The sequence below is a fragment of the Chenopodium quinoa genome, unplaced genomic scaffold (assembly GCF_001683475.1).
Source record: "Chenopodium quinoa cultivar QQ74 unplaced genomic scaffold, ASM168347v1, whole genome shotgun sequence".
Taxonomy (NCBI): Eukaryota; Viridiplantae; Streptophyta; class Magnoliopsida; order Caryophyllales; family Amaranthaceae; genus Chenopodium; species Chenopodium quinoa.
In genome coordinates this window covers 1798275-1822310 of record NW_018742899.1, presented here as the reverse complement: position 1 = coordinate 1822310, position 24036 = coordinate 1798275, and the positions used below count along the sequence as shown (strand labels likewise).

The 24036-nt window shown below is 36.7% G+C and overlaps 1 protein-coding gene across 1 annotated transcript; it reads left to right on the top strand.

Annotated features, from left to right (window-relative positions):
• The first annotated feature begins 12150 nt into the window (after window positions 1–12150).
• On the top strand, window positions 12151–23390 carry LOC110727109 (cytochrome P450 4d2-like). The gene is made up of 7 exons (XM_021906653.1): window positions 12151–12697; window positions 14083–14282; window positions 15536–16174; window positions 18048–18198; window positions 19216–19392; window positions 20309–20478; window positions 22730–23390. The coding sequence occupies exons 1-7, from the start codon at window positions 12400–12402 to the stop codon at window positions 22835–22837; spliced, it is 1743 nt and encodes a 580-aa protein (XP_021762345.1). The 5' UTR covers window positions 12151–12399; the 3' UTR covers window positions 22838–23390.
• Window positions 23391–24036: the final 646 nt, after the last annotated feature.

The following is a 24036-nucleotide window of genomic DNA, read 5'->3' as shown; positions in this document are numbered from 1 at the left end:
AATCGCAATTTCTATCTTACTCCCGAAGTACCGTGAGCATGGTACTCCGGGGTCAAAATGACGTCGTTTTTAGCTTGGGCAATACGTATACAGTCAGCCTCTTCCTCCATTATCCCCTCCTTCTTCCCGATTTTCTCCCTTTTCTTCCTGATATACTTTGTTTCCCTCTATTTTCTTTCAATCTCCATGAATTTAATCCTCTTTTTTCCAAATTGCAAAATTTTCGTTCTGATTTTTCTCTAAATCCAATCAAACACTTCTCCTTTCGTCAATTACTTTTCTAAATTGAAGATGATTTTGCGCAATTTGCTGGGTATTGAGGCCGATGATGCTCGTTGTAGTGGTACAGAATCTGCTTTTTTATTGTTGATTTTGATGCGGAAATCATTGTAGATCAAAATAACATTTAGTTCTAAAATAATATAATCTATTTATAAAATAACAATTATTAGTTCTAAAATAATATAATAAGAAATAACATTTGTTATTTCTAAACTAATATTTCTAGCTATAAAAATAGTATGCTTCTATTTGTAAAATTACATTGATTATTTTTAAAATCATAAAATCTGAAATAACATTGAGTAGTTCAAAAATAATATGTACAATAACAATAAATAACATGTTTAGTAACTTGAATAATATATATCTTTAACAAAGTTAATGGACTTGAACTACTTGCTGCTTTAGTGGAATAATATATAACATGTTTTCGATGGATGCAATTGAAGAATTTTTAACCGTTTCAAATGGTGAAATAGAGAGAGAAAAAAGAAGAGTGATAGTAGTGGAGAGTGAAATGAGGATGGTGAAATGAATTGATCTGATTTTCGTCTGCTTTTTTTTATATATATATAAGGGTATGTTTTGATGTTATTTCGTTTTGTTAATTTGTTATTTCATGAAATAAATTCTAGCGTGCTTTTTTTAAGTTGGGTTTCTAACCCATTTATTAGATTGGGTCTGGAGTACAATACTAGGTAATCCAGGAATACCTAATAATAATTGTTTTTGAATTTTATTTCAATTTATTTTAATTTTTTTTTGGCAAAGGATGTATACTATTGATGTGTGTAATAATCGCAAGTGATGTGAGTTCCTTATTTGGTTGAATTTATGATGATTATTTTGTTTAATTTCTAATTTGCAAATTTTATTTAGAATTTTTTGAGTAATTTTAGAAAAGTTACATGTTGGGTTTTGTCTATAAATAATTATAAATTTTGTGGTTTAATTGAAGATTAGTATAATTGTTGTGTTGTTGTTTGTTAGTTATGTAATTGCTCGTTGTTTCTTATTAGTTTTATACAATGGAGGATGTTGATGTTACCATGGAACTTCTTGCCAACATTTGGCCTTGATTTAATAACACGTAAAACAACTTCGTTATTGTAATAGAAGTTGATAGGTAGTTTTATTCAAAGTTTTGAGCTTGACCCAATTCTGCTTGATTTTTGATTTCATACAACCATGGAAGATAACTTGGATATATTGAGAAAAATTGGAAGGAAAAGAGATGTTAATCCATGTTATAATGTTTCTCTCTATGAAAAGGTAATGAAAAAACAAAGCGGGAAGAAGGTGGGTTATAAGAAGCAAACATATTCCAATGCTCAATGCCACATAAGATGGTAACCTGTTGTAGCAGGTCATATTATAAATGGGACCATTTTAAGAAGAGGGTGTTAAAAGTTGCGATTATATTGAGTCAATTCAAATGTGGGACTAATATGAGAAGGTCTATTAAAGGTGGGATTATTCCCATCAATTTTTCCTAAAAAAAAAAAAAAAAAAGTTGTAATTAGTAAAAATTATGTAAATTAAGATGTTAATTAGTACAATATTTGTTTAGATGTTACTTATTACAACATATTTGATAAAGAAAATTAAGGATTTGGTAAAGAAAATTAAGGGTCCATTTGGTATTGCTGTAGTTTATACCCCCTTCGTTTTTTTAAGTGTCCCACCTCCCAAAAACTATATTAAAAAGCATTCCTAAAACAAAATATATGCCACGTGTCACCTTTTTTAAGCATTATAAACATGACATGTAGCTAAAAATTCTTATAGCAAGACTTAAACTCAAGACCAACAAGTATTTAGTTTTGGAGGTCGGGGATGGGTTAAAGGCGGTGAATCACTAAACATCGCCCGCAAATTACCATATAAAGCCCACAAATATGACTTGGTGTGACCATTATGCCCATTTTCTAAAATTGAAATAATCTCGGTTTAAAAAATGTGGAGCCGTACTGGCTCGCCGGGGGAGACCGGAGGGCAGGCCGGAGATGCGGGGGACGCCGGAGGTACGTCGTCGTCGACGGAAAATGAGGTAAGTCACCGTTAAAATTCACGGTTTACCGTCGGAGTGGCTCCGGCGCCTAGGATGGACGCCCAAACCGTAGCCTAGACGTCCAATCCAGACGCCAGAACCACCAGAGTGGCGTCCAGCCCAGACGCCCAGACCACCAGACTGGCGTCCTGGCCAGGCGCCACTCTACTGGCTGAGGCGGCCCTGGCAGGCGCCAGTCCAGTGGCTGTGGTAGCCCTGGCAGACGCCACCCTTATATATTAATTTTTTTTTTTTTTTAAAAAAATCGAAAATGATTTTTTAAAAAAATTCGAAATGGGTTTTTTTTAAATTAATTTTGAAAATTCGAAATAGGTTTTTTTAAAATTAAGTTTGAAAATTCGAAATGGTATATTTTTAAATTTAGTTTGAAATTCGAATTGGGTTTTTATAAAAATTAAGTTTGATTATACATAATTATGCTTTTTTTTGTGTTAATTCTGTGTAAATATAGAAATTAAATGTATTATCCGTTAAATGTATTTATTGTAATATATAATTGATGCAGGATTATGGTGGAGACGGAAATGATTACAGTGGGATATTTGGACATGATGGTCCATTCGAAGAAGCTCAACAGGCGATTGATTGGGCAAAACAGGTTGCAATTGCAGCTGGATTTTGCTTGGTAGTAGTAACTCATAAATCTCAACGGGATGGTAGAATGGATCGCATTTTGAGATGTGACCGTTATCGCAAAAGAGAAGAAAGAGATTTTCGTACAGCCACTCGGTTTGATACAAAGCGGAAAGGTTGTGGGTGTGAGTTTAGAGTAAAGGTCCGACAACTACGGAGTCGTGACGGTTGGGAAATGATTGGTTACTCTAAATGGGGGTATCACAACCATGAGATGATAGTATATGAAGAGGGTCATCGACAGCTGAGCGGCTTAAGTCCTGCTGCGAAACTAGTTGTGAAAGAAATGAGTGATGCTCAAGTCAAGCCTGCTAAAATATTAGCATCTGTGTTAGAGAAATTTCCAGAAGACCATCCAAAACGAAGACACATCTACAACGTCAGACAGCAACTCAGGTTTGAACGGTCAGAGGGAAGGAACCCTATACAGCAGCTGCTACACCAGGCACAATCACGTGGTTACATGTTCTGGTTTGATTCTGATGAAGATACAGCGGAGGTGACTCATCTTTTCCTTGTGCATCCTGATTGTGCTGATATGATCAAGTCTTGGCCATTTGTGATTTTGATCGACTCAACGTACAAGACAAACAAGTACAAGTTCCCACTGGTTGAGATCATGGGGATGACTCCAACGAACCAGAACTTTCTGATTGGTCATGCAATCATCAAGGATGAGACGGCTCCAAGTTATTATTGGGTGTTGGAGAAGCTGAGAAACTACATCGGGCCTAATGTTCATCCAGCAGCCATCGTTAGCGACTGTGAGGGAGGTCTCTTTGCCCCCATAGCAGAGCTGTTTCCAGAATCGAACCACTTATTGTGCACATGGCACATCAACAACTGCGTGAAAGTGAAAGCCTACAACCTTTTCAACAAGAATTTGGAAATGGCAGAGAGATTGGTGAATGGTAAGTGGCGGAAGATCCTACAGGCTACCACAGAGGAAGCGTATGAGCGAGCATTGGCTAACTTCAGGGATTCGTACCAGTGGTGTCCGACACTGGTGGACTATGTGATGCAGCAATGGGTCCCTCACAGGGAAAAGTTTGTCAAATATTGGACAAACCAGGTACTTCATTTCGGGAACACTACAACATGTAGAGTTGAGAGCGCTCATAGAGCTACCAAGGACTGGATTGATTCATCGACCGCTGCTTTGGATACACTGTTCGATAGACTTAACAAGTCAATTGAAACTCAGAAGAACGGCATCAGGAACTCTCTAGAGGACTCCAGACGACGACATGGTACGATGTATAGCCATTTTATATTTAAGATTCTCCATGGTCGTGTGTCGCACTACTGCTTGGGGTTGATTCTCACTGAGCTGAACAGGATGAGGGACTTGGCTGACGAAGTGTATGCTCGGTGTGGGTGTGCTATTTCAGTAACTCATGGATTACCTTGCGCATGCACCATTCACCGCGTTATTACAGAAGAAAGGGCGTCGTTACATGTTGATCAGGTCCATTCATTGTGGAGGACGCTTGTTATTGGTGAGCATGCAGACACTCAAACGGCCGACCGTGAACAGGAGGAGTTGGAGCAGTTTCGTTCGATGTACGACCGAGTGTCCTCCAGCCATCCTTCTATTATTCGTGACGCTACTCATGTACTTCATGACATGTTCCACACGTCTACCTTAGATTATGAGGAACCCGAAGGAGTTGACCGTCCTCGAGGTCGACAACGGCGGAACAGGAGTGCGTTTGAGTATATCCGTGGTCTTGGTCGTGGTCGTGCTCGTGGTCGGACATCGTCATCTAGTCGTAGTCAATCTTCATCGTCTGTGAATATGCCCCTGAGAACTGGTACGTTTTGGTTGTTTACATTGCACATAGTTTTAAAGTGTTACTCCTGCCTTCTTAACTGTCTATAATTATATGGTGAATAGGAAGAAACGATGTTGATCAGTTTTCGTACAAGGAAAGGATACCTGCGATCATCATGCCGTACTTGGAAGGGTGGAATGATGTAGTCGGAGATGGTAACTGCGGATTCCGGGTCGTGGCTGATTATACCACGGTGGTTCAACATTCGCACAGCGAGCGTAGAGGGTTGGGATGCGTTTCTTGGGTCGTCATACAGACATTTCATCCGACTAGACATGTCATCCGATTTTCCAGTGCCACCGATTATACCTCGGTGATACAACATTCGCACAGCGAGCGTAGAGGGTTGGGATGCGCTATATCATGACCGGATCCACGAATGGAACACCCTAGCTGCATTTTAGTTTTTCATGTTTACATTCTTCCTATGTAATCTTATTTGTACGTTGCTCTTTTAATGAGAACATTAATCTTTTATATTGTATTGCTTACTGCATTCTATATGTTGCATGGGTAAGTTGCGCGGATCCACGAACGGTTATATCAAAATTTAAAAACAGCAATGATAATATGTTTAAGTTGGAAGCTAAAAGAACAATCTAAAATGTTACAAACTTACAACATAATGTCCAATTTAATAAATTAAAACGATAATATTTAAAGTGCTCTATAAATAAAATGACAAAACCATCAGTAATCCCTCCTCGACGACGACTCCCACTGCGCAAGGGTCTGTTCCAGACTATCAACAACAGCTCTCACTGTTGCACTCATGCTGTCCTTCTCAAGAGAGAGTTTCTGTACGTCCTGCATTATCTTTCCCATCCACTGCATACAACAAAAAACAAAAGATGAAATACAATAACAACATATAAAACTTAATTAAAAGACAACGATAAATATAATATGAGACATACCGCTTCCATGGTAGTAGGCGGTGGCACATAATCATCATCGCTGTGGTCGAGATCTGCGATCAACCTCGGGTGCGAATACCGGTTGAACCATTCCATGTAGTAATGGTCACACATGGGAGGAACCCCAGAGGGCGGCCGCTGCAACTCCGCAGTCCATAAGCGGGCCACCATCGGAAACTGGTCCCACGTCCCGGTCATGATATCCGGCCATTGCACGACGTAGTCCCTCGACGATGCAGGTCGGATCGCCTTCATCGGGCATGCCGGGGGAGGAGGGACAACTTGGACAAATCCAAGCTGGCGAAGACAACGCTGGGGCATGTACGCCTCGACGATCTCACGATACTGAATGAGTTCCGTGTACAGGGTCCTGGGTACCCTAACACTAGGGTTTGGGCCGAAAGGCATCCAGTTCACCTGCACATAGTTTTAAAATTTAATAACATGAATATAATATGTGCAAATAATAAAATGTAGAAACAATTTATAAACGTTACCTCTAAGGGGGACAGCCTGTCTAGCAATAACCGTATCGATCGGAGGCGGTCAACGGACTTCTTCTCCGAGCGCGGACTCCACGCACAAGCACGCGGCATCCCCTCATCAATAGGAACCGGGTCACGATGTGGTCGCAATGCAGGAAAGTACTCGTATATCCAGGTCTGCAATAGAGTCAGACACCCAGTGATACCTGCCGCGTCAGCCCGACTCGCAAATCCTAGTTGGCGATACAAATACGCCAACGTAGCCGATCCCCAGGAAAACTGGCCTACACTGTCGGGGTCACACGCCTCTACTATGTCGCGTGGCCTAAGCTTGTTTCCGCCGCTCTTATCCGGAAACAAGGTACATCCGAGGAGTAGAAAAACATAAGCACTCAGCTGTGCGTCGTGCGTCCTACGTGCACTGGGGTACAAACACCGCTGCAACACGGATGTGATCTTCACACCTCCGTGTTCCCAAACACCTAGCACCTCGGTGTACAGTGCAGCCCTGTCCACCGCCAACCACAGCACAAAGTCGTTTACCCTCAACACGAATCCCCAGAATGGCCTCGACGTCATGTAACATGATCGTCATCTCACCGAACGGAAGGTGGAAAGAGTTTGTATCCGGCTGTCATCGCTCAATGAAAGCCGTGATCAGCGTACTGTCAATCTTATCGTGCATGGTGGCAGGAACGTGATTCACCCCAGTGCCCTCCAGTCGCTCGAACATCTCGCTCTCCGCCGGCCAAGCCTCAGCCCATGTACGCAAAAAGCTACAAGTCTTTTCCCGGGTATGACATTTCAACAACCCCGTAACTGAAGGCCTCTCCTGGTCCTCCCAAATACGGGCAGCTATGTGTCCTAGAAAGCTAGGAATCACACTCCCGTCAACAGGCCCACCGGGCACCTCACTCCTAACAACCCAAGAATCATTACCGGCCCTCGACCGTTTCCTGCTTGCCCCAGATACAGTGGACACAGATGATGTGCCAGATCTACTAACAAACCTACCACCCCTACCCTTACGCACCTCCACCATATGTGTCTCGTACATGTCATCAACCCTCTGACTGAATGGACCGTAATCATCATATGGTCCACTGCCATCGTCCACATCCTCATCCTCATCTGCGCCCTCCTCTTGCTCCTCCTCCTGGTCACCCTCCTCAGCATCATCATCGTCATCGTCATCCTCATCCCGACGGTGGATCCATTCTCTACGAGCTGAGGCCGAAATACCACGGGATCTGACATGTCTATGCCCCGACCTCTCCACTGAATAGCTTCTACTAAGAAGCTCTACATTCTTCCCCGCACCATGACGACCCAGTGAATTCTACACAAAATTTTAAAATATATAAACATACAAAAATTTATACGAAAAATAGCTACCACTACCCAAATCAAATAAACTAAAAACATACTAACAAATTAACATAATAAAGAAATTAACAAAACACTTAAATAAAAATAATAGAATAAAAAATACACTTAGAAAGGAAATAAAACCAACACAGAAGAATATATATAAACATAAATAATTCATTCCCAATTAAAATAAATTAACTAACCAAAAACAATATCAATAATAAAATTTAAAATAAATTAACTACTGCCGCCGTTTACTGGGGCTTCCATTCAAAGCTTATAACACTTTTCCTTCCGTCCGACGATTGAGCAAGAGAACCCGGATCAGCAAGAGAGCATCTGTTGAGGCGTCAGCGAGCGATTCAGCAAGCCCTAGAGCACGGAACTCTAAATCCCTACTAACCAAAAACAATATCAAAGTCACAAAAAAAATATAAAAACAAATCAAAATAGAGAATAAAAATAAAAATGTACAAAAAAAACAAACAAATAATTGTAAACAAAATATAAACATAGAAAAAATACAACAAAATTGAAAAAATTTATAAAAATAAACAACAAAATATAAAAACAATTCAAAAAGATATTACACAAAAAAAAATAAAAAAAAATAAAAACAATATTTTAAAACAAATATAAAAAAAAAAAAAGAAAAAAAAGGGGGGCGCCTTGGCTGGACGCCCAGCCAGCGGTGGTGGCGCCAGCTGCAGACGTCGCCACCAATGGGCTGGCGCCTGGGCTGGACGCCACAGCCACGGCTGCGGCGCCTTGAATAAACGCCACAACCGTGGCTATGGCGTCCAGCCCAGGCGCCAGCCTACTGGTGGCGGCGTCTGCAGCTGGCGCCACCACCGCTGGCTGGGCGTCCAGCCAGGGCGCCCCACCTCCGTCACGGCGGTTTTCCCTTTTTTTTTTTTTTTACAAATTGTACCTTGCCTCCTTGGGACCTCCTTCCCTCCGCCGCCGCCGCCAATTCCTTGCCTTGCCGCCTCGACATTGCCGTTGTTTGAAATTTTTTTTTTTTTAGAGAGGTTGAAAGAAGATGAGCGATGAGAGTGTGAGTGATGAGAGTGTGAGTGTTTTTTTTTTAGGTCAAGGGCAATATTGTCAAACCAAGTGAATTTTGTGGGCTTTATGTAGTAATTTGTGGGCGATGTTTAACAAATCCCATCCCTAAAGGCGGTGTACAAATCCAGCCATTCGGTTTCGATGGGTAAGAGGGGTGGTTGGCCGGTTTCCGGCGAGGCTAGGGGTGGGGTTAAGGTTTGACAGTGGGTATAGGTGGCTGGGAAATTTTTTGTTTTTTTTTTAAAAAAAAATTTAAAATATAATTTAAATAATTTTTAATAAAAAAAAAAATCAAAGGTTAACCATTTTAACTAAAAAAGTTAGCCATAAACCTAAAAACGGGCACTATGGTTAATTTTTCTAAACCTTGGTGTCACTTAAGAGAGTTGGAAAAAAGTTCGTTTTCCACGTAGAAAAGTTGAATTCATGAGACCACCATGTAGAATTTCCTTATTTTTTTTTTTAAAAAAAAAAAAAAGCAAATTGTTGATTATAGTTAGATATTAAGGATTTGAATATTTAACAATTTTCACATATATGTTTGATTATCATGTTTTATTTCACAATTATGCTCATGTTTCATAGTTTTTATTCATGATTATGATAGATTTTAATCACAGCTGCCATAAAAAATTCTCAAAGCTTTGTCAATGAAACCATCAATAATGTCTTAAATCTATTATACCCTTTTATTGTTCTCTCTTGGACAGATTTTTCCCTTCTCATAATTTATTCTGTAATAAATATATACCCTCTCAATCACACAGTAAGACTCCAATTAACCTCCCATTCCAATCACCTCTCCCACTCACCATTTTAGATTCTGGAATTGAATTCAAGGGTTTCAAATCAAATTAGACCTAAGCTACCAAACACTACTTAAAAGTATTATTTATGGTTTGACTGTTTGTACTCATGTTTCTTGATTTGTTTTGTAAACATGTTTGAAAAGAGGTAGACTTGGTTAAATGGTTTTGCAAGTATGCTTAAAGGTGAGCCGAGGATTATTTAAGTATCACGAGTGTGCAAAGAGAAAGTTGCTAGTTGAGGTTGATCGAATTAAGGTTGTACTTATATCAAGTATGTTTAAGAGTTTGTTGTGAATATATATTTTGTAAGGTTAATTCAAGAGTTATACGTAGGATCAATTTTTGTTTTGAAGTGTATTAGGAGCTAAGTGTAATCAATTATATCAGGAGCGGAACCAAGGGAGGTTGGGTTGGGCCTAGGCCTCCCCCTTGGTTTTAATTGTCTATTAGATGTTATAACATATGATGTTAGTTGTATTATAGTTGTTAGAGAAAATGGTTGATAATTGAAATCATTAGCAAAGAACAATTAAGAAATTTGATAGTAAAATGGTCAAGAAATTGGAAGGCGGGAAAATCCTTCAAGCAATTACTTGAAAACTATAAAGCCCACCCAAAGCAAGGAGAATAGTTGTATTGATTTCAATTAGTGTTTACAAGAGTAATATCTCACTAATTTCCACTTTAAAGCACAAGGGTTTCAAGAACAAGAACCATAGCTCTAAATAATGTGTTTTTCTCTATTCGGGGATAATCAACAAAAAAACCCCAAATGGGTATTTATACCCCCGATAGAGTATCAGGTAGGCACGGACGTGCTAGCCTAGATAAATCAGACTAAAAGCTACTGGTCGTCTGTAACTCCAGCTGCATGGATGTGCCAAATTTGGCACAGACGTGCAACTCCTGTTCGGGTCAGCACATATAGATTGTAGTAGAACAACTATAACTTCCTCGTATCTCATCGGAATTGAGCTTATGACCTATCGTTGGAAAAGCTATTGAAAGAAGCTTTCACCTCAAAACTCCAAGTAGTTTGAGAGATATGCCCAGTTGAAGTTGACCCATCCAATGCTTCCTTGCTTAACACAAGTAATTCATCCCCTTAGCTTATATGCCAAGCCTCGATTGATTCTTGAGTCATATTCCAACAATAGTTGAGTTGGTCTTTGGTGAATTTTGAATCTTCAACTCCCAAGTTACACAAAAAGCTACAACACTATTCTAAGCATTAAATTCACTTGATGGTTGTCATTACGTGTTTTTTAGTTTAAATATTTAGATATACTAGTAGATATATTATATTTGACCCCCCTAATAAACCACTTTTAGCTCCGCCACTAGATTGAGGAATGGATGAGATAAGAAGCAAAACTACCAACCCTACTCTTTTCTTCTTTCTTTCTCCCTTCGTTCTTTACTTTTCATCAATGGCATGTCTTTTAATTTGTTTTCAATCCTTATCATCCTCCTTAGAGCATCCATTGCGGTTGCTAGTAAGGACCTGCTTGCAAATTCAGAAAAATAAGAGCAACTAGCTTCACCGTTGTGGTAAAATTTAACTTGTACTTTTCTCAAGCAACGTAGTTTGTACAAGCTTGAAAAAAAGTAGTTAACACTAGCCATCTTCAATCCTACTGTGCATGAATTCACGTGAAGGGCGAAATGAGTGAGTGCAAGCTGGGCGCCTAGATGATGTTGTGGCAGTTGTGGCTTTATCGGCGAGGGAGCTTGTAGTTTTAGAAGGTACTACTTTGGAAGTTGTGCTGGCCATATAAGCTACAACTAACCGTTGTTGATGCTCTTATACCTCTAGGATTTGTGATTGTGTGGATAAAGAATTTTAGAGGGGATCTTATCCCCTATCCCTCCTCTCATCTCCACCTCCCTTTAAAAAACATTACATTTTATGCCATTCCGATCTCCTTATCCTTATTCTTTCTCTTTTATCCTTCCTAGGAATAGCAACGGATCAGATTCGGGTCGGATGCGGCTAAATCCGAATCCGATCCATTTAGTAAACGGACCCTGGACTCCGATCCGAATCTGTGTCCGAATTCGAAAAAGCTGAATCCGAGTCCGATCCGGCTTGTAATTTTCGGGTCCGAATCCGGTCCGTTTATTCGGACCTCCGAAATGATCCAAATATATTTTTATCGTTTTTTTAAATGTGTGATATAGCTGTAATTGCGTGTATTGTCATACCGAGTAAAGTATAAACATAACATATTTAAAATATGAACTAAGTTGCATAACAAAATTTTGCTACAAAACAAGCAAGCAATTATCAAAAGTTATAAAGCATGTGCTCATACTCTCGGACTCGGACTCGGGTCGGACTTGGTCGGACTTTGCGTAGGGTCCAAGTCCGATCCAGCTCCTATTCAGATTCGGATTATTTTATCGGATTCGGACTAATTTTAAACGGATTCGGATCAGATTGTTTTTCTTTGAATCGGGTCGAATTCAAATCAAACTCAGATTGAATTGCCATCCCTAATCCTTCCTAATGGCCCTAAACAAACACTCCCATATAACAAAGGAGACTCGCTTTATAACAAAATATACCTCAAGATATTTCAATTTGTATTTTATCTCAACTTCAATTTCCCAAATTGCTCCCTCGTATTCCTGATTAAACCACAAAACTTCCCTATCTTTATTTTATACGCGTATTATGCACTTTACTACGGAGTATAGAAGATCTTGACAGCTCTAGAGTAGTATTTACTTCAACTTCCAAATTCCAATACTTCTCACAGAATCTCCTTAGTATTCTGAACTCTCACATTTTTATTTTCTTAATTAAAGTCAAAGTAGTAGAAAATCAAATCCACCAAATAATTCACAACTTTCTACATCAAAATCAAACCAAATCCCCAAATCAATCAAACCCTAATCTCTGAATGCCACTAATTTTGGAGCAAGATGACGACTCCATGCGACTCTCAATTCTCTCTCTTCTTCACCTTCATCTCTCGCCGACTATATCAATCGTCTGAATCATCTGTTTCTTGCAATCAAATGTTGTGGGATTATGCAATTCGAGAGATTAATTTCTTGCTTTGGCTTTCTTTTGTTGGAATTTCTGCTATTTTGCTAAGAAAATTATTTGTTCTCTTCAAAATTTGGTCGTATGGTAGTCGTATTCCTGGTCCTCCTTCACCTTCCTTTTATGGTCATTCTGCGCTTTTTACTGGCGCCAATTCTCATCAGGATCTCACTGGTATTTTTTTTTTTATTTTTTTTTGGAATTTTTGATGATTTTGTAGTGTTTTGAGCTGATTTTGTTGATTGTTTTGAGCTGATATTGTTGAGCATTTTGAGCTGATTTTGTTGAGTGTTTTGAGCTGATCTTGTTGAATATTAGGACTTGCGTGTCAGAAATGAGGTGGTGTTGTTGTTCAGCTTGTTGATTAATTTATTAATGCTCGAAATTGAAATATTAATGCTAATGCGGCTGATGGCGTATGAGTAGTATTGTAGTTTATTTATTTTGATGATTATTTTAGTGTTTTGAGCTGAATCTGTTGAAGTATTCAACTTGGTTGTGTTAATAATGAGGCGGTGTTGTTGATTAGCTTGTTGAATAGTTTATTGTTGCTTGAAATTGAAGTTGTCAATCAGTAGTATTTTAGTAGGTATTTTTGAACCATGACATATAAGATGAAACACAGTTGTGTTTTGGTTTTCATTTTGGATGAAAGTTATCTAGTTGTTTTTGGACATCAACAGGGTTTCAATTAATGTTGATGCTGCTTGTTTCACTGATTTTGGAATCTTGTTTCACTGGTATTCTGCTTGTCATTTTGTATAAATTTCTTCTGTGTACCTGTGTAGAGCCATCAATGGCCAACTAATTATATTTGAATGAACTCAATCATGAGAAGTTTTTTAGAACAGAGCTGCCATCTCAAAGTCCTAGGTTGTATGTCAAAGTGCAGACTATTGTTGATGGCTTGATGCTATGTCAAAGTATTATGAGTGAGTTATACCAAAGTTTGTTGACATACAGCTATATTTGAACATTTTTAATTAAGAAATCATGAAAAATAAAACTTTATTGTATAGGGTGCTGTCATGCCTCACCAGTCTCTGAAATATGATGTGGAACTATGTTTTTTATTTTCGTAATTTTACCTTCAAATGGCTCTTTAATGTTAGAAAATGAACTTGCTAAGTGAAGTAGGATTACTTTAGTACCCCAACACTGCATTTAATTGTATTGTCAATAAAATTTATCTGATATATGAATACTTTCATTTGTGCACAAGTCTTCCAACTCAATTAGTGATGGTAACCCTTACATATTATTGCTTATATCAAGCAAAGATTACATCATACGCCCTCCATCCCTAAAAGATTGCCCCATTTCTATTTTTAATCATGAGGACCACAACTTTGCTCTCACATACAATACATTTTGCTCCACCACTTTTGTCTCTTTTAAATTCCACTCAACCAAAATTAAATAAAGTAAAAAAATTAAAATAGCTTGTGAGCAAACAATTGAGTTTGGAGGGAATATCAATGGTGTGCATTACTCAAGTATAAGAGGCATTGATGCATACACTATTAACATCCTTGTCTAATTTTTCAATTCTATTTCAGATCTCTTGGATAATTCACATAAGAAGTATGGATCAATCATAAAGCTGTGGCTAAGTCCTACTCAGCTTCTAGTGTCTGTAAAAGACCCTTTGGTTATAAATGAATTGCTGTTGAAGGCTGCCGATAAATTGCCTTTGATAGGAAGGGTGTACCGTTTGGCCTTTGGACAGTCAAGTTTCTTTGTCTCTTCATTTGAAAAGGTATGCTGTCATTTGTTTACAAATACAATTTACTGAATGAATGTACCATGTTAATAATCTAATCTGAGAATTGCAAGTTTGCAATGGCATACTTTGAACAAAGTTTTCCTTTGTTTCTCTTCATTAATTTGTTTGGTTCCTTTGGTGTGGCAAGATGCTTCCTTTTCTAATATTACTTTTGCATTCTTTTTTCCAATCCAATTCATGATTGAAGTATTTTATTTAATCCATGGTGTCTTTATAGTTGTCAAGTACTGGAATTCTAGCTGAAACCAGCAATTCAGAATTAACAGGCATCAGGAGATCCAAAGAAAATTTAACGTTATGTCTGACATAAATGGCACTTTTGAAAAATTATATTTTTGAACATTTGTTTATTTCACTTGTGGCCTGAAATATATCAATTCTCTCAATCTTTTACTCCCTCCGCCACATTTTACTTTTCAGTCTTTGGAAATTTAAAAAATTAAGGAAACATAATAATGCCTTTTCTCCCACTAACTCAATGCAGTCAATAATAAAGTACTCATATTATAATAGTTTGGTAAACTAAAAAACAAAATAAATGTTGTGAAAAGGCACTCTGATCATTGCAAGTTCAATTTTATATTATCAATTTTCCCCTCAACAAGATTGTCACCAAATATTATCAAACTATTATACTACGTATATTAGTTGGCTGAGTTAATGTTAATATGATTTTGGGAAAGATAAAAGCATTATTTGACTTGTCACAAGGGCAAGTAATTTGGGAGTTTGGGACTGCCTAAGATGGATGATTTGACAAGTAATATGGAACGGAGGGAGTACCTCAGATATACATAAATCCCAGAGTAATGATGAGGTAATTAGGTGCTGAAAACCTCCTTTTGAGTAAGAGGAGTTTAACACTATTACTTGTTTACTTCATTGAGAAGTGAAGCAGCTGCAATTCTAGCAGCCCTCTTACTCTCATGCTCCTTTCCTTCCCTGTTTTCATTTCAGATATGTCTTTGCAAATGTTAATTACATCACTAACAAAATACTTTCATTCTTTCTATGAATCAACATTTGTCATTTCAAATTACCAATTGTAATTTATAAAATAACTTAGTCTGACATATCCTCTTACTTCCTTCTCGAGCTAGTGAAACTCAATTCCAGATATAAAGATTTATTATGTCAAACTGGAAAAAAACCTTTATTTTATTTTGAATACCATCAGCAGTAATCAATTTGACCTTGCCTAATTTAGCAATTAATTTAAATGGTAGGTCAAAAGAAGAAGGGAGACTTTGGCAGTAGAGTTGAATGGGAAGTTGCTTGAGAAAGCAAATGCAATGACTGATAGAGCTGTAGAGTCTGTAATGGAAAGAATATGTGTCACCATGGACAAGGGAGCCCTTGATTGTGAACTTTTCTCCCAACACATGGCTTTCTCCATCCTAGGAGCCACATTTTTTGGTGATGCTTTTTTTGCGTGGTCCAAAGCTAATGCTTATGAGGAGCTTCTTCTAAGGATTGCAAAAGATGCTTGCTTTTGGGCATCATATAATGTTCCACCATTCTGGAAACAAGGTTACTGGAAGTATCAACATTTGTGCACAAAGCTGAAAGCCTTGACTCAAGATATTGTTCAGCAGTGCCAGATGAACTACAAGCTGTTATGTCAATCCAACTGCCACAGCAATCCTAAAATGAAAGATGAGGAAGCTGCATCTGGTATAACGTTTTCAAGTGGTGTGGCAAAGCTTGAGAGTTCAAGCTCACAAAAGCCCTGTTGTCATCAGAATCAAAGGGAAGAACCAAATGGAAATGTCATGGGAATGATGTTTCATGGGTGCCTTACTACTGCTGGTTTGATCGGTAATGTCCTGGCAAGACTATCCATGCATCCTGAGATACAGGAAAAGGTAAAATTGTTGATTTTCCATTCCTTTAATTTGTTCAATCTTAAAATATTGCACTTGCTGCTCACATTCACTTTCTTGAATGATTTGGCTTCATGCACAGATTATTAGACTATTTGGATAGACATTATTGATTGAGATGAAATGATTACTTTGTATGTTTATAGTTCGTACTTGACATGCTTTTTGACCATGCATATCTATAATGAGATAATACATTGATTTATGAAAAAGTTAAAATTTTGGAAATACACATTAAAATACTTCTAACAATATCACACATGATAATGTTTCTTATTAATTAGTAGAGAAAATATGTGGTAAAAGTTAATGATCATTAACCTGAAATTTCAAATGGAACTAGTAATTTGAGACAAAGGGAGTATTATTTGCTCTATACTCTCTATTTTTCACATACTTAAGCCAATTGGGATCATATGTGTTTGTGGTTAAAACTTAGAAGTAGGATTTTTCCATGGTCATTTTTTCAAGTTTTCTTGTCATTTTACTTTTTCTCAAGGATTTCATCCCCATTTTTTCTTCTTGCTTTTTTCCTTGCTTGGACTAACATTAGAGCTACAATATGCTTGTTTTGTCTCTAATTTGTAGCATTTCAACAGCTCAACATCATTATCTTTTTGCATATTTACCTAGTTATGGTGGTTCATGTGTTCCATGAAGGTAATTGTGCAGTTGACTGGCTTGCCAATTGTGGAAAGGCTCAATCAGATAATCTTGTTATTCTAGGTAGCGCTCCTATGGAGCTTCGTAGGATTATTAGTGAGGATGTGCAAGGTGTGGCCTTCCCACACTTTGTTCCTCCTTGATAGGTTATTTGGTTGTATTTTGTTTGTTTTATTTCCGGTTTTTACCTCATTTGCCCAAAAAAAAAAAAAAAAAAAAAAAAAACCTAGTTTAAGTGGAGAGTTTGAAACAAGCCTAGGTTGTAATTCATGAACCAGATTCACCTGAGCCGTCTTTGTGCAACTTAATACTTTTATAGCATGTATCGTGTCCCAACTTGGTGCTTTGGGCACATTTATGTTAACCATTTAGGATTGAAGCCTTTGATGGGCGCCTTGGATGGTAAACTGTTAGAATTAGATTATCCTGATGTAGATTCTTTTCCAGAAATCTTGTTAGCTTAAATTTGAATTGGATTGAGTAAAGGAAAAGATGAAAAAACAACCTGAAAGATTCACCTCATGTGAACTATGGACTATGGCAATTGCTGAACAAAAGAAGTGTTTCTCTTGGCAATTAATTTATCTCTTATCATAATGTTATATGCATCTTGAGGACAGCTAGCTCTCTCTTTGTATATCACTTCTTTTAAAATTTGTTTTCTTATCTACTAAAAGAATACCTGCAAAGTCCACTGAACAGAATGGACTAGAGTTGATTGGTACATACGTTAATACAGATAATCAAAATGGGGGAACACTTGGGAAACTGGAAGAGGGTTCATGGATAGGAGGCTGACAAAAGTTACTGAGTGTAAGGGCTTGGGGGATTGAGGCTTTCAGAGGAAGGATTCAAAGTCTTGAGACTTTGATAATTTCATGGTAATCAAAGTAGGTTTTGCTAGCAGATGACCGGGTAAGGAAGATAATTACTTCTCAATATTGGTGGTCTGGTGGATACATGCTAAATTTGGTTTCAGTTTTGTTGCATGTTGTAAGTGCTGTAAAGTACATATTTATTATCAATTACTCATTCTGATTGCATATTTGTTCTGGGCTTACCCTGTTGTATAAGCTTGCTATATAAGTGTTTATAAGCACAATGAGAGAAGTTAACTTGCCTTGTTCAAATATTTATCTGGCGTTAGACAGAATATCACACATCTAATTTTGGTCTGTTGATCCTATTACAGATCTATCTAGAGGTAACTACCATAAGAAAACGATTTGATAAGCTAAAAAAGCAGGATGTCAGTGAAATGCACCTCTTATTGGCTACCTTGTATGAATCTGCCCGCCTCCTCCCTGCTGGACCTTTGCTGCAGAGATGCTCCTTGGGACAAGGTATGGGTCTCTGACTGAATTTTGGTGTATCCAAACTGGATTTATGTTGTGCTGAGGAGAATTAGCTATATAGTTGGCAGTGTTTAACTCATATTCATGCTGAATCTCCATTAACACACTTATCATATATATAACTGTTTGCCCCGCATTCGTAAAACAAATGGTATGATTAGATGAGGTGCTTTGAATAACAATGATCATTGTCATAAGTTGAAATTAATTCTGTAAATTGATAACAATTAGCAGTTACCCCCCCCCCCCCCCTTCTCTACAAAAAAAAAAAAAAAAAAAAAAAGCAGCAGGACAATCATTTCATGGCAAAGCCATCTTATCCATGAAAAGGAGGATTTTGAGATATTGAGCATTGTTTGATTAAATTTCAGATTGTTAGTATTGAATTAGATAGGGTGCCATTTTTTATTGGTATCCCATGTGGAAGGTTGTCATATCCTATGTTTGTTGGACTCAGCTAAAATGCCTAGATATGCCAGACATGGCTATTTTATGAAACTTTTGCATAATTTTAGTCCAAAATGAAGTTTCAAAGTATCATACCCATGTCCAAATGTTTAATATTTTGATATGATTACTTGATGTATAATGAAGAGTTGGTGTTACATGCCAGCTCTAACCACTAGTGGTCTTAAACCAGTTTATCTTAGCATTTTTTAATTTTTAAAAAAAACTTATTTGACATAATTCTAGGGCTATATGTGCTCATGGTTTCCCTTCATCTAATGGAAAATCATGGCAATAATTTAATTTGTAGCTTTATGCAGTTTCTTTATTTCATTGTTGTTTCCTTTATCATTAATATAGTCTGTTCTCTAAGTTGGCGGCTAACTTGGGGTATTGGATTTTTTTTTTTTTTTTTTTGAGAGGGTGGGGGGAGTTGGAATCACTGTAGAAATTTTTGCTTATGGCATTGTACCATTAGATAAAAGCCTTTGTGTATGGTTGATTATTGCTCTTCTGTACACCATTGTGTACATACTGAAACTCTTTGCCTTGTTCCAGACTTGGGTCTTAAAAACGGATTGCACATTCCTGCCGGAGCTATGCTTGTTGCACCAATACAGTTGGTTCAGATGGATGAAAACAATTGGGGAAGTGATGCTGCACAGTTCAATCCATACCGTTTTTTGTCAAAGTCTGAGAAGAGTTCTGAACTTAGCAGGAGCTCTGAAACTACAGGTTATTTTTCCTTATCTTTGTTACTGATTCTTCCTTTTCTATCTAAGGAGGACTAGTTATCCCTAGTATTGTTATTTTCTTTCCTATTAAGGGCTATAATTGATAATGATATTACTGATATATTGCATTTATGTGATGTAGAGGAGGTAATGATCTTGTTCAGGCTGATAATAGTTTGTGAATGTCAGTTTATAATTATCCCATTAACTATACCCTTTATGGCCATGAACTTGTCTTTAAAATCTTGCCAGTTCTAGTTTAATGATATACTTCTTATATGGCTCGAGCCTGAAGGGGAATCTCTGGTTAACTAAATGAGACAGATGCCTAGATCCTCCTCCTCTGTAGCAATTCGTAGAGGTGGATTGATAAGTGGCACAAAGAGTTATTGTACATCCTATGCAAATTTTAGTAGTCTCATTTTGAATTTGCAAACTTTGGAAAATGAATGAATTGGTGAGTAAATGTAAAAGTTGTGGAGATCAACACTTAATAAACTCAAGAAACAATAATGCAATAAAGATCCTAGATACTAGGTGCAAAGTATTTAGGCGTATGTTTCATAGAATTGAGCACATTTAATAGAGATTAAAAATTTTGGTGTTAAAGAGGCAGGTGTGTGCTTCAGTACGCCTTTTGTTGCACCTTAGACCTTAGTGTGCCGTTTGTGCAATACTCCAATCGCTTGGGCTTTAGCGCTTAGTTGTGGCATTTTTATACACTGGTAGAGATCAATTTTGAGATATGAAAAAAATTTGCATCTTGAAATGTTTGTTATTATTGTAAAGAAAAAGAAATGCAGACATAGAAGGGCGTAAAAGATTAGAGATTTTAAATGATAAACTATACCAAATTCAGTATAACCCATCTAATTATTCTTTTTTACAAGTATTTTTATTAATTGCTATTGGTGTAGATGCTGCTGAAGTGCCTCCAGATTTAGGAGAAGGGTCATACATCCTAAGCAATCCATATAAGAATGCTGCTTTTCTTCCATTTGGTTCTGGTCTACGTGCATGTGTTGGCCAGAGGTTTGCCATTTTAGGAGTTGCATCAATATTTGCGTCACTGCTTGAACAGTATGAGGTTTGTTTTCTTACTGATGATTTAGGTGTATCATATCAGATACAACACTGTATTTTTTTTTTTTTTTTTTTTGGTTGAAGCTTCATGCATTGAAATGTGCATTTTATTTATAATTGATCTTGTGCCCCATTCTGCTATAATTTTTGACTAGAAAGGGGATTGCAAAAGTTGGGGATCATGTGTGATAGGTAAGAACTGGATCAGTTGGTGGAAAAGGCGTTATGAGCAATTGTAATGTTAGTGAATACTCACAGTAGGTATTAGGCCTTTAAGGGTTTTTAGGAAACATCTAGGCTCTCTTTAGTTTGACAAAATACATTATCATTGAATAATGATTTCATGGAAAACATATTTTCAAGAAAATCGATAATTGCACCCTAGTTTTCCTTTGTTTGTTTCTTTACTCTATAGTTATTGTGATATTGAAATTGGGAGTGGAAAGGTGAGGATGGATGAGATGAAAAAAAAAAGAAGGTAAGGAGGAAGGAGGACAATGTGGCTTCACTTCTTTTGTAAAGGAAAATGTTTTCCATTATTGAGAGTGTAATTTCCTCCATTGGGAAAATTATTTTCCACCCCTTCATAAACCAAGCAAAGGAAAATGAGGGAAAATTTCTATGAAAACATTTTACATCAAACCAAACACTCCCCTAGTGCTTTCGAGATCTTTCTTATTTGTAATTTTAATTTTCATCTTGATACTATGGTCCTTATCTGTGCTTTTTCTGAATACGTTCAAGATCTGTTCTCTTGCTAAGAAAAAATGGAACCCTTTTGATTATTTTGATGGAAGTAGATAATAATCTTAAAGAATAGCTTTCGAGTCATTCTAGTTTCAGCGGTTGCAGGGAACAAGATTTTGATACCCATTGTCTGTATTTTACATAATAATCTTATCCTTGGACTTGGAAAACATTATGAACAACTATTTGCCTGCTCTCATTGCTGTAGTTGCAATTGGATATTGCTGAAATGCAAGTTTTAAGTTCCTGCTGGAGGATTTGATCTAGTTGATCATGTCCTTCTCTTTCTTCCTTTTTTTTTTAATCACAATTTTCAAGAATTATGACCATCAAGGAGGGTACTTGATGATCACAGAGGAACAATCTTATGGTAGGAATGAGGCATTTGGTTCCCATTGCTTCCTTGAAAGATGGTTCAACGTATAATACAATTTCTGTTCCATTAATCTTGCAAAAATCATTTTTTAAATATATGTATAGTTTTGTGCTTCCCTACGAACAATCTTAATTCATCATTATGTTTAATCTTCTCTAAGTACAGATTATAAACTGTTGATATTTTGAAAGTATATTTCTAGACAAATCAAACAAGATCTCACATGACTATGTTTTTCTTGCGGATAAATCATAATAGGTCAAAGGGGAATGTATAAATGCTAATAAAGTTAAATGATAAATTAATGGAAGGAGGAAGTAAGTTTAGCTGTTAGATGTATTGCATTTATGAATGTTTGTGTTGCTATGTACGGGTGAGTGCAATTTGAACAAAATATGATGAAAGATGTCATATCTTGAAACAAAGTAAATTACTAAGAGCGAGTCCATTAGAGTGATATGTATGCTTAATAATGGTATGTTGGTGTATGATGGTTTATTTATTGTAAGAATTAATGCTATGAAATTACTAGGTTATAGAATTAGAAATTTTCTGTTAATAGGAAATATATGTATATGTATATGTAGAAGAATTTTATGCGTTAAAATTGAGGAATATCTTGGAGTAAGAATGTTGTATAATGCTACATAGAGGGAGATTATAATGTATGAGGTGTATCACCTAAGCATTATCCAGCTTTGATGAGAAAGAGAGAGCTTGAGATTGTTGAGAATTATATTTGGAGTTTTGTGGTTATGTAGTTGTGGTATTTCTTCTTTATTTGTAAAATTGTTCTGTGGTAGTGACAGCGAGTTTATGAAGTTTGGCACAATCATGTACTAGATTGTGAAATTATATACTGGTAATTGTAGCTACAGAACCCCCTTTCTGAATGGCCCCATACATCATATAACCTGATTATCTGAAAGTATTGTGAAAGTATATATATTATCAATTTTGCTTCCTCTTGTAGTGTCAAATATGTGATTTCTTTCCCAACAGCTATTATAGACAATTTTATCATCTGCTATATGCTGTAGAATTATTTAACTTTTGATGAAATTGTTACAAAATATTATCATGTCAAATGGCACATGGATGTAATCACTTGTATATGTTATGGATTGTGCAGGTAAAACTTGAACCTGGATCTTATATAGAGCCGAGGCCTTTAATGACCAATTGTGTACTTCAGCTTGGTCCGAGTCCAAAGATAGTTTTTGTCAGACGTGATGCATGATTGTACCTCTGTTGTGCCGCTGTCTGTTCAAATTGTACACTAGTTTGTTGTCCTTTTTCTGTGTTGACATGATAAAAAGGGAGACATCTCTGTTTTCCAAGGTTGATTTGGGAGAAGCCTTTTCCTGCTCGCTCAGCTATCAGAGGAGAGATGCTACATGAGTACAATATGGCTACTCGTGTTTTTTTTTTCTCTCTGTATTTTTCATTGACCTGAAGTGCTGGTTTGGTGCCGCAATTTTATACTGGTTTTGAAGCACTCTGGCCTATCACTGCAGCGAGCTCTGTGATTTTCCTCCCTACCTTTGGTTTTGTAAAGAGATTGTGTCTTTGCTTTCTTTCTTTTTCTCCGTAAGGAGTTATGTTGTAATTTTCTGTAATCCTGATGTAAAAAAGCAGCATCACTTTGGTACAATTTGTATCAGTTTGTTATGGTTACGTTGCAATCTATCTGCCATCAGTAGAAACTTGGCTACTTGTAGCATATATGTTGGTTTCAAGTTGTCTGTGAATTGTTATAATTTTCTTCGATGTTTATGTTTCCTTCTATGTGACTTGAATTATTGTTTTATACTCTGCAAGATGTAAACTACTATGGAGAACGGTGAAAAATATTTCAGGTTTTTTCCAAAACTAAGCCATTTTTGGTAAATATTAACCAAAATGGTTGCGTGGTAAAAGTATTTACGAAACTAAGTTTCTAGGGTAAAACGCTGTCTCGGACAGTGTTTCACGTGTTGACTTTTTTCTTTTTAATTTCGTAATTTTTGATTTAAAATTTTCTAAAAAAAAATTACCAAGTTTCTGATTTAAAAAAAAAAAAAAAATAGTTATTAGCGTTTCACTTACTATTTTTTTTTTTTTTTGGGTAAAAAATCAAAAACTTGTTTTTTTAAAAAAAAAAAAAAAATTAGTGAAACGCTTTGGTTATTGTTTTATTTAAAAAATTAAAATGTAAAATGCTGTCTGAGACAGCGTTTTACATATTGAGTGTTTTTTTTTTTAAAAAAAAATTTTAAATCAGAAATTACGAAATTAAAAAGAAAAAAGTCAACACGTAAAACGCTGTCCGAGATAGCGTTTTACACTTTGATTTTTTTTTTTTAAAAAAACCAGGGTATAAAATACTGTCCGAGACAACGTTTTATCCTACAAGCTTAGTTTCGTAAATACTTTTGCCACGCAACCATTTTGGTTAAT

What these genes read in the sequence shown, in the direction of transcription:
- LOC110727109 (XM_021906653.1), top strand. Translation starts at nt 12,400, where the DNA reads ATGACGACTCCATGCGACTCTCAATTCTCTCTCTTCTTCACCTTCATC. An exon ending in GAGATGCTCCTTGGGACAAG is followed by an intron (nt 18,199 to 19,215) that starts GTATGGGTCTCT and finishes GCCTTGTTCCAG; the next exon opens with ACTTGGGTCTTAAAAACGGA. An exon ending in CACTGCTTGAACAGTATGAG is followed by an intron (nt 20,479 to 22,729) that starts GTTTGTTTTCTT and finishes TGGATTGTGCAG; the next exon opens with GTAAAACTTGAACCTGGATC.